The 17,312-nt window shown below is 46.6% G+C and overlaps 1 protein-coding gene across 1 annotated transcript in view; it reads left to right on the top strand.

The window, feature by feature from the left end:
* LOC134357616 (UDP-glucuronosyltransferase 2A1-like) overlaps positions 1-10,523 on the top strand; it is a 67,074-nt gene extending 56,551 nt beyond the window's left edge. Inside the window, exons 3-4 of the mRNA XM_063069240.1 lie at positions 8,211-8,425; positions 10,391-10,523. Coding sequence (XP_062925310.1) covers positions 8,211-8,425; positions 10,391-10,523 — 348 coding nt within the window. The remainder of the gene's footprint in view (positions 1-8,210; positions 8,426-10,390) is intronic.
* Positions 10,524-17,312: the final 6,789 nt, after the last annotated feature.

The following is a 17,312-nucleotide window of genomic DNA, read 5'->3' as shown; positions in this document are numbered from 1 at the left end:
TTTGGAGCTACAAGGAGTTAGTCACCCCAAGGCTGCAGGAGTTAGACAAGTGGGTGATGGTCAGGGAAGGGAAGGGAAGAGTTCAGACAGTAGAGAACACCCCTGTGGTCATCTCCCTCAGTAATCGTAATCTAGTTTTGGATGCTGTTGAGGGCAGGTGACCTGACAAAGGACGACCACGGCGATCCGGTCTCTGCCACTGAGCCTGGTTCCGTGGTGCAGAAGAGAGAGGAGAAGATGAGGAATGCAATAGTCATAGGGGATTCAATGGTGAGGCAACCAGACAGGAGGTTCTGTCAACCTGATAGAGATACCCACATGGTGTGTTGCCTCCCAGGTGCTAGGGTACGGGATGTCTTGGATCAGGTGAAAAGTATTCTGAAGGGAGAGGGTGAACAGCCAGAAGTCTTGGTACACGTTGGTACCAATGACATAAGTAGAAAAAGAGAATTCAGGGAGTTGGGTAGGAAGCTGAAAAGCAGGATGTCCAGGGTAGTAATCTCAGGATTGCTTCCGATGCCACGTGCTAACGAGCACAGAAATAGCATGATCAGGCATATTAATGCGTGGGTAAGAGACTGGTGCAGGGGGCAGGGCTTTGGGTTCCTGGATCACTGGGGCCTCTTCTGGGGGAGGTACAACCTGTACAAAAAGAACGGGTTACACCTGAACCCAAAGAGGTCCAATATCCTAGCAGGCAGGTTTAATAGAGCTGTTAGGGAGGGTTTAAACTAATTTAGCAGGGGGATGGGAACCAGAGTGATAGGGCTGAGGAAGGGGAAAACAGAAATAAATCAAAGATAGCGTGCGACAGAGATGATAGGAAGAACAGGCAGGAGGTGAGGCATAATCACAGCCAATGGGATGAGTTAGAGGGCAATAGAGGCGTGGTGCAGTTAAAACAGAAAGCAACAAATACTGGACTGAAAGTGTTATATTTGAATGCACGCAGCATAAGAAATAAAATGGACGATCTTGAAGTTCAGCTACAGATTGGCAGGTATGACATTGTGGCCATCTCTGAAACTTGGCTAAAGGATGGCTGCCTTTGGGAGCTGAACATCCAAAGATATATGATGTATTGGAAAGATAGGTTAGTAGGCAGAGGGGGTGGTGTGGCCCTGTGTATAAGAAATAATATTAAATCATTAGAAAGTGATGACATAGGATCGGAAGGTGTAGAGTCTCTGAAAGGTTGAGTTAAGAAATGGCAAAGGTAAAAGGACCCTAATGGCGGTTGTATACAGCCCCCCAAACAGCAGCCAGGATGTGGATTACAAATTACACCAAGAGATAGAAAAGGCATGTCAGAGGGGCAATGTCATTATAATCATAGGGGATTTTAACATGAAAGTGGGTTGGGAAAACCAGGTCAGTACTGGACCTCAAGAGAAGAGAATTTGTAGAATGTCTAAGGGACATCTTTTTTGGAACAGCTTGTTGTTGAGCCCACTAGGGGATCGGCTGTGCTGGACTGGGGGTTGTGCAATGATCCGGAGGTGATAAGAGAGCTTAAGGTTAAAGAACCCTTAGGGGACAGTGATCACAATATGATGGAGTTCACTTTGAAATTTGAGAAGGAGTAAAATTCCAATGTGTCAGTATATCAGTGGAATAAAGAAAATTACAATGACATGAGAGGGGAACTGGCCAAGGTTAACTGGAAAGGGATACCAGCAGGAAGGACAGCACAGCAGCAATGGCTGGAGTTTCTGTGAAAAATGAGGGAAGTGCAAGACAGATATATTCCAAATAAGAAGAAATTTTTGAGTGGAAGAAGGACATTACCATGACTGACAAGTGAAGTCAGAGCCAAAGTAAAATCAAAAGAGAAGGCATACAAGGAAGCCAAAGCTAGTGGGAAGACAGAGGATTGGGAAGCTCTTAAAAACTTGCAGCAGGAAACTAAGAAGGTCATTAGGAAGGAAAAGATGAATTATGAAAGGAAGCTGGTGACTAATATCAAAGAAGATACTAAAAGCTTTTTTTAAGTATATAAAGGGTAAAAGAGGGTTGAGGGTAGATATAGGACCAATAGAAAATGATGCTGGAGATACTGTAATGAGAGATGCAGAGATGGCAGAGGAACTGAATGCGTAATTTACATCAGTCTTCACAGTGGAAGACATCTGCGGTATACCGGACATTCAAGAGTGTCAGGGAAGTGAAGTTTGTGCAGTGAAAATTACGACTGAGAAGGTGCTCAGGAAGCTTCATGGTCTGGGAGTGGATAAATCTCCTGGACCTGATGGAATGCACCCTCAGGTTCTGAAGGAAGTAGCTGGAGAGATTGTGGAGGCATTAACAATGACCTTTGAAGAATCGATAGATTCTTGCATTGTACTGGATGACTGGAAAATTGCAAATGTTACTCCACTATATAAGAAGGGAGGGAGACAGCTGTAGACCTGTTAACTTGACATCAGTTGTTGGGAATTTGTTGGAATTGATTGTTAGGGATGAGATTACAGAGTACCTGGAGGCACATGACAAGATAAGCTAAAGCCAGCATGGTTTCCTGAAAGGAAAATCCTGCCCGACAAACCTACTGCAATTTTTTGAGGAAGTTACAAGCAGGGTAGACAAAGGAGATGCGGTAGATATGGTATATTTGGATTTTCAGAAAGCCTTTGACAAGGTGTTGCACATGAGGCTGCTTAGCAAGATAAGAGCCCATGAAATTACAGGGGAGTTACTAGCATGGGTGGAGCATTGGCTGATTGGCAGAAAACAGAAAGTGGGAATAAAAGGATCCTATTCTGACTGACTGCTGGTTACCAGTGGAGCTCCACAGGGGTCGGTGTTGGGACCGCTGCTTTTTATGACGTATGTCAATGATTTGGACATGAGATTAATGGATTTGTGGCTAAATTTGCCAATGATACAAAGATAGGTGGAGGATCAGGTCATGTTGCGGAAACAGCCTACAGAGAGACTTAGATAGTTTAAGGGAATGGGCAAAGAAGTGGCAAATGAAATACAATGAGGGAAATTTTATGGTCATGCACTTAGGTGGAAGAAACAAATGGGCAGACTATTATTTAGATGGGGAGAGAATTCAAAATGCAGAGATGCAAAAGGACTTGGGAGTCCTTGTTCAGGATACCCTAAAGGTTAACCACCAGGTTGAGTCGGTGGTGAAGAAGGCGAATGCAATGTTGGCTTTAATTTCTAGAGGTATAGAATATAAGAGCAGGGATGTGATGGTGAGGCTCTATAAGGCACTCGTGAGACCACACTTGGAGTGTTGTGTGCAGTTTTGGGTTCCTTATTTCAGAAAGGATATACTGACATTGCAGAGGGTTCAGAGAAGGTTTGCAAGAATGATTCCAGGAATGAAAGGGTTACCATATGAGGAGCGTCTGGCAGCTCTTGGGTTGTATTTTCTGGAGTTCAGGAAAATGAGGGGGGATCTCATAGAAACATTCAGAATGTTAAAAGGCCTGAACAGATTAGATATGGAAAGTTATTTCCCATGGTAGGGGAGTCTAGGACAAGAGGGCACAACTGGAAGATTGAAGGAAGCCCATTTGGAACAAAGATGAGGAGAAAGTACTTTAGTCCGAGGGTGGTAAATCTGTGGAATTGGTTGCCACGAGTGGCTGCGGAGGCCAAGTCATTGGGTGTATTTAAGGCGGAGATAGATAGGTTCTTGGTTAGCCAGGGCATCAAAAGGTATGGGAGAAGGCAGGGGAGTGGGGATGACTGAAAGAATTGGATCAGCCTGTGATTGAATGGTGGAGCAGACTTGATGGGCTGAATGACCTACTTCTGCTCCAATGTCTTATGGACAGCATTCTAACTTCCCTTAACAGAGTGGCTTTCTGAGCCCTTTAAACATCAGCCCCTTTGCTGTACCTGTGTCATCTCCATCATGTTAATTCCAGCATATTTAACCAATTTCCCCAGGGATTAATAAAGTATGACTATGATTATATTGACCAATGCTGAAAATGGAATAATCAGTCAAGAAGACCATCACTGTACAGTTTAATGAAGCACCTTCTATGCTCCAGGACTATTTTGAACTGACGAAATGGCAGATGTTCAAGGAGGCCACCACAATATGAAGAAGACACAGACCTGGAGGAATATGCCTCATCTGTCACCAGCTACAGTAGACAATGTTGATACTCAAGAACAGTCATCTCACAGCCCAACCTGAAGTTTTGACTGAATGCAGAGGTGTGTTACTGACTAAAAGCCCAGGACACTGCTTTTAGAACAGAACAGCTCTCAGAGCAGTCAGGAGAAACCTCACCGTAGGCATCAAGAGAGAAAAGGCCACCTATGCACAAAAAATTTAGGAACATCTGTCCAATAATAGTCCCCGATATCAAGGGCCAGGATGTTTCCCATGGTGGGAGAGCCTCGGACAAGAAGGCACAGCCTTAGGATCAAGGGGCATCCATTTAAAACAGATGAGGAAAAATTTCTTTCGCCAGAGGGTGGTGAATTTGTGGAATTTTTACCACAGGCAGCTATGGAGGCCAGGTTGTTGGGTGTCTTTAAGGCAGAGCTGGATAGGTTCTTAGTGGACATGGCATCAAAGGTTACAGGGAGATGGCTGAGGAGTGGGGCCGAAGAGGGGAGAAAAGGATGTTTCGTGTTATTTGTGAAAGCCCTAGGTTCAGCTGGTGGCAACTTTTACAGGTACCAGGCCGCGTGATTTGGATTGCTATTTTATTTCTAATTACTAGATCTTGTTGCTTAATTGTAGGCACACAGCAGTCATTGATTACACGTTATTGCATTGTTAAGCAATTAGCCTTCACTGCCAGGTCAGCCATTATATAGATAGAAACTTAAAAAAACCCACAGCACAATACAGGCCCTTCAGCCCACAAAGCTATGCCAAAAGTGTCCTTACCTGAGAAACTACCTAGGGTTACCCATAGCCCTCTATTTTTCTAAGCTCCATGTAACTATCCAGGAGTCTCTTAAAAGACCCTATTTATTCGTCTCCACCACCGTTGCCGGCAGCCCATTCCATGTACTCACGGCTGTCTGCATAAAAAACTTATCCCTGACATCTCCTCTGTACCTACTTCCAAGCACCTTAAAACCTTGTCCTCTTGTGTTAGCCATTTCAGCCCTGGGAAAAAGCCTCTGACTATCCACATGATCAATGCCTCTCATCATCTTATACACCTCTGTCAAGTCACCTCTCATCCTCTGCCACTCCAAGGAGAAAAGGCTGAGTTCACTCAACCTATTCTCATAAGGCATGCTCCCCAATCCAGGTAACATCCTTGTAAATCTCTGCACCCTTTCTATAGTTTCCATATCCTTCCTGTAGTGAGAGAACCAGAACTGAGCACAGTACCTCCAACATGGGGTCTGACCAGGGTTCCATACAGCTGTAACATTACTTCTCGGCCCTTAAATTCAGTCCCATGGTTGATGAAGTATGCTTTCTTAACCACAGAGTCAACCTGCGCAGCAGTTTTGAGCGTCCTGTGGACTCGGACCCCAAAATCCCTCTGATCCTACACACTGCCAAGAGTCTTACCATTAATAATATATTCTGCCATCATATTTGACCTACCAAAATGAACCACCCCACACTTATCTGGGTCGAACTCCATCTGCCACTTCTCAGCCCAGTTTTGCATGCTATCGATGTCCCGCTGTAACCTCTGACAGCCTTCACACTATCCACAGCACCCCCAACCTTTGTGTCATCAGCAAATTTACTAACTCATCCCTCCACTTCCTCATCCAGGTCGTTTATAAAAATCACGAAGAGAAGTGATCCCAGAACAGATCCCTGAGGTACCCCATTGATCATTAAACCTCTGTCTAGGTTTCAGTGAGATCCCCCTTGTCCTTCTAAGCTCAGTGTGTACCGACTTAAAGCTATCAAACATTCCTTGTATGATAACCCTTTCGATCCTGGAATCATCCTTGTGAACTCCTCTGAACCTTCTCCAATGCCAGCACATCTTTTCTTAGATGAGGAGCCCAAAACTGTACTCAAGGAGAGGCCTCACCAGTGCCTTATAAAACCTCACTAACACATCCCTGCTCTTGTATTCCAGACTTCTTGAAATGAATGCTCACATTGTATTTGCCTTCCTGAGCCAGTTGTCCAGACGTTTGTCCCACTCTGTGAGCGTGGGGAGAGCTGAATGAGTCTTCGTCGTTGTAGGCTTCAAGAGGAAATGCAGTGGTACAGGCCAACATTGCTGCCTCGTTCCTGGACAAGCTAGATGTTTTTTTACGCTTGATTCAAGATTGGTAGGACTGAAGTGCATAGAACACAGGCTCCCAGGGAGAGCTGCCGATGAGACCTGCACCTTGATTATCTCCGAGGCTGAAGTACTTGGAACATTCCAACGTGTCAACAGCCACAAGGCGGCAGGGCAGGACAGCATCCCAGGGCACGTCCTCAAAGTATGTGCAGAACAGCTGGCTGATGTACTTACAGACATTTTTAATCTCTCCCTCTCCCAGTGTGTAGTGCCCTCCTGTTTCAAATCATCCATCATTGTCCCTGTACCTAAAAAAAAAACAAGGTAGCATGCCCGAACGACTGGCACCCTATCGCACACACCACAATTATAAACAAGTGCTTTGAGAGGCTGGTTAAAGACTATATCTGCAGCATGCTACCACCTACACTGGACCCCCTACAATTTGCCTACCAACGGAACCAGTCTACTGATGACGCCATAGCCACAGCCGTACACACCGTCCTCATTCACCTGCAGAAGAGGGATGCATATGTTAGAACGCTGTTCCTGGACTACAGTTCAGCAGTCAACAGCATGGTTCCCTCCAGATCTGACAGGAAGCGCAGAGACCTCGGCCTGTACCCCACCTTGTGCAGCTGGATCCTGGACTTCCTATCGGATCACTGACAGGTGGTAAGAACGGGCTTTCAGAGGCACCTCTGCCCCTCTGACCCTCAACACAGGTGCCCCCCAGGGTTGTGTCCTGAGTCCCCTCCTCTACCCCCTTTACACCCACGACTGTGCTGCCACACAGCTCCAATCTGATTAAATTCACAGATGACATGACTTTGATCAGCTTTATTTCTAGCAGTGATGAGAAAACGTACAGAGGAGAGGTTAACACCCTGACACAGTGGTGCCAGGATAACAACCTCTTCCTCAGTATCCAAAAAACAAAAAAGCTGATTGTGGATTACCGGAGGAATGTAGATAGGCTTGCCCCGATCAACATCAATGGGTCTGCAGCTGAGAGGGCGAGTGGTTCCTCGGCATACACATCACCGAAAATCTCACCTAGATTTTACACACTGGCTTTATGGCAAAAAAAGCACAACAGCGTCTCTTCCACCCCAGGAGACTGAAAAAGTTTAGCATGAGCCCCCAAATCCACAAGACCTTCTACAGGGGCACCATTGAGAGCATACTGACTGACTATCACTGCCTGGTACGGGAACTGCACCAACCTTGATCGCTGGGCACTGCAGAGAGTGGTACGGACAGCCCAGCGCATCTATGGATGGGAACTTTCCTCCAGTGAGGACACTTACAGCAGCAGGTTTGTAAAAAGGGCCTGGAAGATCATCGGGGTCACCAGTCACCCCAACCATAAACTTTTTAAGGTTCTTCCATCTGGCAGACACCACCGCAGCATTAAAGCTAGAACCAACAAGCTGCGGGACAAGCCATTAGACTTGTAAATTCACATGTTTGTACATTGTGCTAGAGTCATAACACAAAGATTTTATTTCCTCATTGCGGGATGTGTGTAATATTTAAATAAATTCAAATACAAAACATTAGGTGTTTAACGGTCTTGTTTTTTAATGAGATCTATTGGGTATCCATGTTTTGTGGCTGCCTGTAAGGAGGTGAATCTCAGGTTGTGTATAGTTTACATTCTTCGATAATAAATGTACTTTTGAATTTTAGTTTCCACATTCTTTACAGCTCATTTTAATTCTGTTGAACCAGCCACAGGAAGGAATAGTAGCAAAACCTCAAGTTGTCAAGTAATCTAAAGAGTGGGGGGAATTAGTTTAATGATGGAATTAGTACCGTGATGTCAGTGGTGAGATGCTGATCTGCAAAGACCACAGTCAGCTGAATGTTTACTTCTCTGAATTTCTCCTTGGCTGCTGCTTTCTTCTCTGGAAGGTTTTGGGCCAAAAGCCCATTTTTGAAAGGGTGCCATGTCATTTGAAAGTCCTCGGTGTGTGATACCTCTGTGTGACTTGATAATTTGTTGTTTCACAGGAGATGGAAGAATTTGTTCAGAGCTCAGGGGAGCATGGGATTGTGATATTTTCCCTGGGTTCCTTGGTAAGGAACCTTACCGATGAAAAAGCCAATTTACTTGCTGAAGCACTTGGGCAAATTCCACAAAAGGTTTGTTTACTTTTAAATTCTGCATCCAGATTTTGTCAAAGTGAGATTAAAACTGGGAAAATGAAGCTAAAACCCAGCGTGTTGTGAGTGTTGCTTTGACCCCAGCATCTGCAGATTATTTTGTGTTTAGAGTTGTTTGATGTTAGTGTCACTAACTCTGGTACCCTGATTTGTCCATAGTCTAAATCTCAGTTTTTTAAAAAAAATCAATTTTTGTGAGTTTCCTTTCTGACTAAGAATATAAAAGTGAAATATGGATGCTGGAAACCTGAATTAAAATGTTACGTATACTTTTTGGGCAGTCCCTTGAGATTGAGGAAGACTTACTTCAAACCTGGTTCATTGGGTTGTGGAGGGACTGAATAGGCCAATGTGTGAATGTTTACTTCTGTGAATTTCTCCTTGGCTGCTGCTTTCTTCTCTGCAAGGGATTAGGCTGATATGTCGAACAAGAGGGTCATTTTATGAGATGCTCATTCTGTCACATTTATAGGGTTATGTGCTCTTGATGTGTGGACTTAAGTTAGTCAAGAGATATTGAGTCCCAGGTTAAGAAAAAGAAGGAGGTACGAAGGGTGATTGATAAGTTCGTGCCCCAAGGTAGAAGGAGTCAATTTTAGAAAACCTTGCACATTTATTTTTCAACATAGTCCCCTCCTACATTTACGTACTTAGTCCAGCGGTCATGGGGCATACGGATCTCGGACCTTCAGAAAGTGTCCACAGCAGGGGTGGTTGATAAATTCGTGGCCTAAGGTTGAAGGAGATGAGTTATTAACTTCAAACTTTCTGCATAATCACTCAAAGAATTGAACTGCATGTGCACGTAACGAGAGCTGTATAACTATTCGCCTTCTACCTTAGACAACAAACTTCTCAATCACCCCTGCTGTGGACACTTTCTGGAGGTCCAGGATCCGTATGCTCCACGACCGCTGGACTAAGTGTGTAAATGTAGGAGGGGACTATGTTGCTTTCTAAAATTGACTCTTTCTACCTTGGGCCACGAACTTATCAATCACCCCTTGTCTATAGCAGGTACTGTATAGGCAGGAAGGAACAAATCTGGTACTTATGGAGTATAAGAAAGGCAAGAGAATGCTTAGGAATGAAATTGGGTGGGCTAAAAGAAGACATGAGTTTGCTCGAGCAGACAAGGTTAAGAAGAATCCCAAAGGCTTCTACTGATATGTTCAGAGCAATGGGACAGCAAGGGACAAAATTAGTCCTCTGGAAAATCAGAGTGGTCATCTATGCATGGAGCTGAAAGAGATGGGGGAGATCTGAAATGGAATTTTTGCAACTGTATTTACCGAGGAGATGACACAGGATATATAGTTGTGAGACAAAGCAGTTGTGAGGTCATGGACACTATCCAGATAACAGAGGAGGAGGTGTTTGCTGGCTTGAGGAAAATGAAAGTGGATAAATTCCCAGGGCCCTGTGGGAGGCTAATGTAGACATTACAAGTCCCTAGCAGAGATACTTAAAATGTCCTTAACCACAGGTGAGGGGTTGAGGACAGATGATAGCTAATATTGTTATATGGTTTAAGAAAGACTCTAAGCAAGGAAGTTATAGGCCAGTGAGCCTGACTTTGCTTATTGGAAGGTATTCTAAGGGACAGGATATAGCCCTTAGAATACCTTCCAACAATCAAAGTCAGGCTCACTGGCCTATTTTATAGAAATATTTTGATAGACAGGGTCTAATCAACTATAATCAACAAGGCTTCATGTGTGGTAGGTCATGTCTAAACAAAAATAAAGAGCTTTTGGAGGAAGTTACTAGGAAAGTTGATCAAGGCAAGGCAGCGGAGTTGTCCACATGGACTTCAGCAAGGCCTTTGACAAAGTGTGCATGGGAAGTTGGTTAAGGAGATTCACTTACTTGGCATTCAGGATGAGGTAGTAAATTGGATTAGACATTGGCTTTGCAGGGGAAGCCAGAGAGTGGTAGCAGATGGTTGTCTCTGACTGCAGGGATGTGACTAGTGGAGTGCCGTAGGAATCAGTGCTGGGTCCATTGTTGTTTGTTGTCTGTATCAGTGATCCGGATGATAATGTGATTAACTGGATCAGCAAATTTGCAGATGGCGCCAAGACTGGGAATGTAGTGGACAGTGAGGAAGGCTATCAAAACTTGCAGAGCAATCTGTCTGGATTCATAATTGTTTGGTGAGCAACTGCACTGCATGTGACCTCAGGACACTGCGGAGAGCTGTAGACACAACTCAACACAGAAATCAGCCTCTCCTCCATGGACTGTCAGAATTACTTGTTGCTTCAGTAAAGCACCCAGTGTTGTCAGAGACCCCATCCATCCCAGATACCCACTCTCCCATCCAGAAGAAGACACAAAAGCTTGAAGGTATCTCATGGACACCTTCTACAGCACCGTTCAAAGTGTAGTAATAGTTCCCCAGTATGATGTTGATCTCACGACCTATCTTGTTATGACCTTGTTACCTGTACTGTGCCTGTTGCATTTTAATATGCATTGTTATTGTTTACCTTGTTCTTCCCAGTACAGACCTGATCTGTATGAAGAGTATGCAAGAAAGGCTTTTCACTCTACCTCAGAATCAGAATCAGGTTTAGTATCACTGGCAAATTCGTGAAATTTGTGGTTTTGTGGCAGCAGTACAATGCATCATCATCATTATAGAGAATTAGAGGGGTTCTATGCCCTCCCTTACCGAACTAGCTTCGTTCAGTTTTCAGCTGTATTCTCCCCTCTTTCTTCATGGGGTCTCCCTTTTGCATCATCATTATCATTATGCGCCGTGCCATATGATGTGGGCGATTGTGGTCTTTGACAATGATTGTCCTTGGTAAATTTTTCTACAGAAGTGGTTTGCCATTGCCTCCTGGTCGGTGTCTTTACAGTCGGGTGACCCCAGCCATTATCAATACTCTTCAGAGACTGTCTGCCTGGTGTCAGTGATTGCATAACCAGGACTTGTGACATGCATTGGCTCATACGACCATCCACCACCCGCTCCAATGGCTTCAAGTGACTCTGATCGGGGGGGGGGGGTGCCGCCAAGCAGGTGCTACACCTTGGCTAAGGGTGACCTGCAGGATAACAGAGGGAAGGAGCGTCTCACACCTCCTTTGGTAGAGATGTTTGTCCAACCCACCAGGCTAAATTGCAATGCATATTTTAAAAAACTATAAATTACAATAAGAAATACATTTCTAAAAATTAAACTAAATAATTATTGCAAAGAGAGAGCAACGCCTGATGTGGTTGTTCTGGATGCTGGGCAGGCTAGTGCCCATGATGAAGCTGGTAGAGTTTTCAACTTTGTGCAGCCTCTTCCAATCTTGTGCAATAACCCCTCCATGCCAGACATTACAAGTCCCTAGCACACCTCCACAGCACACCTGTAGAATTTCAATAACAGTGACAATAATAACCAATTCCAATTATAATCCCTTTGGCCCTTCCAGTCCATGCCAACCATGATGCCCACTGAGCTAACCCCAAATTCTTGTGTTTCGTCCTCTAAGCCCTACCCTCCAATTACCCATCCATGTGCTTCTGAAATGCTGCCTCTGTACCGGCCTCAACCACTTCCCCTGGCAACTCTTTCAGGCATTTTTACCTTCTGTCCAATGGAAGAGGGAGAAGAGAGAATGACTGGGTATTGCAAGAATTTCAATGGGGTTATTTAATTCAGATTTTAATTGACTGTACTATGATGTGCAGCTAGGGACAGGAAGGAAGATTGGGTGAAGATGTTATCAAGTTGAAAGCACTAAGTAAAATTTGCAAACTTTTAAATTCAGTACTGTGAGATGGATTTATGTGTTGACATGCTGAAGAGAGCACATAGCACGTCCAGCAGCATGGACGGATCATTGGTAAATATAATATCGAAAGTGGTTTCATGCATGGCACTGGCAGGCTCTTCTTCAGATGTTGCAAGCCCATTCAGAGGGAAAATTACAGGCTGTATGAATACCATGGTAGGGAGGGGCAGGGGTGTATGAGTGGCTGCCCTAGAAATTGTCTGGTATCAGAATGAGTAGCCTGGTGTTTTAACTGACACCCCAGAGATTAATATTGCATCAGTATGTTGGTCCTCAAGGAGGCTACAGTCAAAAAGGACAACTGTCTTTGTTCACCTTGCTTGCAAAGAGGTAAAGATCAACTAATCCCCCAACAGGAAATCAGGATCTTAGGGCTAGAGCTGAGTATGTTAATGGAATTTGTCGAAAGTGCTATCACTAATACATTTGCAGTCTGCTTATCAACTCACATTGACTCTGCTGCCCTGTGAGTGTGAGTGAGAGTAAGCTGGTCTGGGGGAAGGCTTCCCATGTTACAGGGAGGCAGACTGTTGGATTGCGATTAAAGACAAAAGTGTCCAATTACCAGTAATAGGAGAGAGCTATGGACCTGATCATGGGCATTGACTGGATGGAGTCATGTGAAATGAGAGGCAGTACACAGCAAAGCATTGAATTGTTGGTCAGAGTCAGAGGCTGAAGCAGCCTCTTCTGCAGGGAGCTGGTCCACAGCTTCAAAGTATACAACTCTGAAATTCTTCTTTTCCAGATAGCCATGAAACCAAGAAAGAAACGTGCGGTAGTACAATCATAAACCTCAAATCCCTCCGCCCCGCACAAAAAACAAACAAAAATGGAACAGACACACTAATCTGCAAATCCCCCTCCTCCGCACACAAAAAAGAGAATGATCGGTTGGTGGGGGGGGGGGACATAGAATATAAAAACTGTCACACTTAAAAAAAAAGTCGATAGTCCAAGTCCATATCCAAAATGCAGAAAACCTTGGTAATATTCTTTGGGCACCGTGGCAGGCCTTTCCATCTGCTGCAGCAGAGCAATCCCACCAGTGATCAAAAGGCAGTCTCCCCTCTCTGGTAGCAGACCAATCCCACCAGCGATCAAAAGGCAGTCTCCCCTCTCTGGTAGCAGACCAATCTCACCAGCGATCAAAAGGCAGTCTCCCCTCTCTGGTAGTAGAGCATCCCACCAGCGATCAAAAGGCAGTCTCCCCTCTCTGGTAGCAGACCAATCCCACCAGCGATCAAAAGGCAGTCTCCCCTCTCTGGTAGCAGACCAATCTCACCAGCGATCAAAAGGCAGTCTCCCCTCTCTGGTAGCAGAACAATCCCACCAGTGATCAAAAGGCAGTCTCCCCTCTCTGGTAGCAGAGCAATCCCACCAGCAATCAACAGGCAGTCTCCCCTCTCTGGTAGCAGACCAATCTCACCAGCGATCAAAAGGCAGTCTCCCCTCGCTGGTAGCAGAACAATCCCACCAGTGATCAAAAGGCAGTCTCCCCTCTCTGGTAGCAGAACAATCCCACCAGTGATCAAAAGGCAGTCTCCCCTCTCTGGTAGCAGACCAATCTCACCAGCGATCAAAAGGCAGTCTCCCCTCTCTGGTAGTAGAGCATCCCACCAGTGATCAAAAGGCAGTCTCCCCTCGCTGGTAGCAGAACAATCCCACCAGTGATCAAAAGGCAGTCTCCCCTCTCTAGTAGCAGAGCAATCCCACCAGCAATCAAAAGGCAGTCTCCCCTCTCTGGTAGCAGAGCTATCCCACCAGCGATCAAAAAGCAGTCTCCCCTCTCTGGTAGCAGAACAATCCTACCAGTGATCAAAAGGCAGTCTCCCCTCTCTGGTAGCAGAGCAATCCCACCAGCGAACAAAAGGCAGTCTCCCCTCTCCTGTGGCAGAGGAATTCCACCAGCGCTCAAAAGGCAGTCTCCCCTCTCTCGTAGCAGAGCAATCCTACAAGCGATCAAAAGGCAGTCTCCCCTCTCTGGTAGCAGACCAATCTCACCAGCGATCAAAAGGCAGTCTCCCCTCTCTGGTAGCAGACCAATCCCACCAGCGATCAAAAGCCAGTCTCCCCTCTCTGGTAGTAGACCAATCCCACCAGCGATCAAAAGGCAGTCTCCCCTGTCTGGTAGTAGACCAATCCTTCCAGCGATCAAAAGGCAGTCTCCCCTCTGTCGTAGCAGACCAATTCCACCAGTGATCAAAAGGCAGTCTCCCCTCTCTGGTAGCAAAGCATTCCAACCAGCGATCAAAAGGCAGTCTCCCCTCTCTGATAGCAGACCAATCCCACCAGTATTCAAAAGGCAGTCTCCCCTCTCTGGTAGCAGACCAATCCCACCAGCGAACAAAAGGCAGTCTCCCTTCTCTGGTAGTAGACCAATCCCACCAGCGATCAAAAGGCAGTCTCCCCTCTCTGGTACCAGACCAATCCCACCAGCGAACAAAAGGCAGTCTCCCCTCTCTGGAAGTAGACCAATCCCACCAGCGATCAAAATGCAGTCTCCCCTCTCTGGTAGTAGACCAATCCCACCAGCGATCAAAAGGACGTCTCCGCTCTCTCGTAGCAGAGCAATCCCACCAGCGATCAAATGGCAGTCTCCCCTCTCTGGCAGCAGAGCAATCCCACCAGCGATCAAAAGGCAGTCTCCCCTCTCTGGTAGCAGACCAATCTGACCGGCGATCAAAAGGCAGTCTCCCCTCTCTGGTAGCAGACCAATCTCACCAGCGATCAAAAGGCAGTCTCCCCTCTCTGGTAGCAGACCAATCCCACCAGCGATCAAAAGCCAGTCTCCCCTCTCTGGTAGTAGACCAATCCCACCAGCGATCAAAAGGCAGTCTCCCCTCTCTGGTAGCAGACCACTCTCACCAGCGATCAAAAGGCAGTCTCCCCTCTCTGATAGCAGACCAATCTAACCAGCGATCAAAAGACAGTCTCCCCTCTCTAGCAGCAGACCAATCCCACCATCGATCAAAATGCAGTCTCCCCTCTCTGGTAGTAGAACAATCCCACCAGCGATCAAAAGGCAGTCTCCCCTCCCTGGTAGTAGACCAATCCCACCAGCGATCAAAATGCAGTCTCCGCTCTCTGTTGGCAGAGCAATCCCACCAATGATCAAAAGGCAGTCTCTCCTCTCTGGTAGCAGAGCAATCCCACCAGCGATCAAAAGGCAGTCTCCGCTCTCTGGTAGCAGAGCAATACCACCAATGATGAAAAGGCAGTCTCCCCTCTCTGGTAGCAGAGAGATCCCAAAAACGATCAAAAGGCAGTCTCCCCTCTCTGGTCGCAGACCAACCCCACCAGCGATCAAAAGACAGTCTCCCCTCTCTGGTAGTAGAACAATCCCACCAGCTATCAAAAGGCAGTCTCCCCTCTCCGGTAGTACAGCAATCCCACCAGCGATCAAAAGGCAGTCTCCTCTCTCTGGTAGCAGACCAATCCCACCAGTGATCAAAAGGCAGTCTCCCCTCTCTAGAAGCAGACCAATCCAACCAGCGATCAAAAGGCAATCTCCCCTCTCTGGTAGTAGAACAATCCCACAAGTGATCAAAAGGCAGTCTCCCCTCTCTGATAGCAGACCAATCCCACCAGTGATCAAATGGCAGTCTCCGCTCTCTGGTAGCAGAGCAATCCCACCAGCGATCAAAAGGCAGTCTCCCCTCTCTGGTAGCAGACCAATGTCACCAGCGATCAAAAGGCAGTCTACTCTCTCTGATAGCAGACCAATCTAACCAGCGATGAAAAGACAGTCTCCCCTCTCTGGTAGCAGACCAATCCCACCAGCGATCAAAATGCAGTCTCCCCTCTCTGGTAGTAGAACAATCCCACTAGCGATCAAAAGGCAGTCTCCCCTCCCTGGTAGTAGAACAATCCCACCAGCGATCAAAATGCAGTCTCCGCTCTCTGTTGGCAGAGCAATCCCACCAATGATCAAAAGGCAGTCTCCCCTCTCTGGCAGCAGAGCAATCCCACCAGCGATCAAAATGCAGTCTCCGCTCTCTGTTGGCAGAGCAATCCCACCAATGATCAAAAGGCAGTCTCCCCTCTCTGGTAGCAGAGCAATCCCACCAGCGATCAAAAGGCAGTCTCCCCTCTCTGGTAGCAGACCAATCTCACCAGCGATCAAAAGGCAGTCTCCCCTCTCTGATAGCAGACCAATCCCTCCAGTGATCAAAAGGCAGTCTCCCCTCTCTGATAGCAGACCAATCCCACCAGTGATCAAATGGCAGTCTCCGCTCTCTGGTAGCAGAGCAATCCCACCAGCGATCAAAAGGCAGTCTCCCCTCTCTGGCAGCAGACCAATCTCACCAGCGATCAAAAGGCAGTCTCCCCTCTCTGATAGCAGACCAATCTAACCAGCGATCAAAAGACAGTCTCCCCTCTCTGGCAGCAGACCAATCCCACCAGCGATCAAAATGCAGTCTCCCCTCTCTGGTAGTAGAACAATCCCACCAGCGATCAAAAGGCAGTCTCCCCTACCTGGTAGTAGACCAATCCCACCAGCGATCAAAAGGCAGTCTCCTCTCTCTGGTAGCAGACCAATCCCACCAGTGATCAAAAGGCAGTCTCCCCTCTCTGGAAGCAGACCAATCCGACCAGCGATCAAAAGGCAATCTCCCCTCTCCGGTAGTAGAACAATCCCACAAGTAATCAAAAGGCAGTCTCACCTCTCTGGTAGCAGAGCAATCCCACCAGTGATCAAATGGCAGTCTCCCCTCTCTGGTAGCAGACCAATCCCACCAGCGATCAAAAGGCAGTCTCCCCTCTCTGGTAGCAGACCAATCCCACCAGCGATCAAAAGGCAGTCTCCCCTGTCTGGTAGTAGACCAATCCTTCCAGCGATCAAAAGGCAGTCTCCCCTCTGTCGTAGCAGAGCAATCCCACCAGCGATCAAAAGGCAGTCTCCCCTCTCTGGTAGCAGACCAATCTCACCAGCGATCAAAAGGCAGTCTCCCCTCTCTGATAGCAGACCAATCTAACCAGCGATCAAAAGACAGTCTCCCCTCTCTGGTAGCAGAACAATCCCACCAGCGATCAAAATGCAGTCTCCCCTCTCTGGTAGCAGACCAATCCCACCAGCGATCAAAATGCAGTCTCCCCTCTCTGGTAGAAGAACAATCCCACCAGCGATCAAAAGGCAGTCTCCCCTCCC

This window comes from Mobula hypostoma, chromosome 16, assembly GCF_963921235.1.
Source record: "Mobula hypostoma chromosome 16, sMobHyp1.1, whole genome shotgun sequence".
In the NCBI taxonomy this organism is placed as follows: domain Eukaryota; kingdom Metazoa; phylum Chordata; class Chondrichthyes; order Myliobatiformes; family Myliobatidae; genus Mobula; species Mobula hypostoma.
The sequence above is the reverse complement of the archived record's forward strand: the minus strand, read 5'-3'. Positions and strand labels throughout refer to the sequence as shown.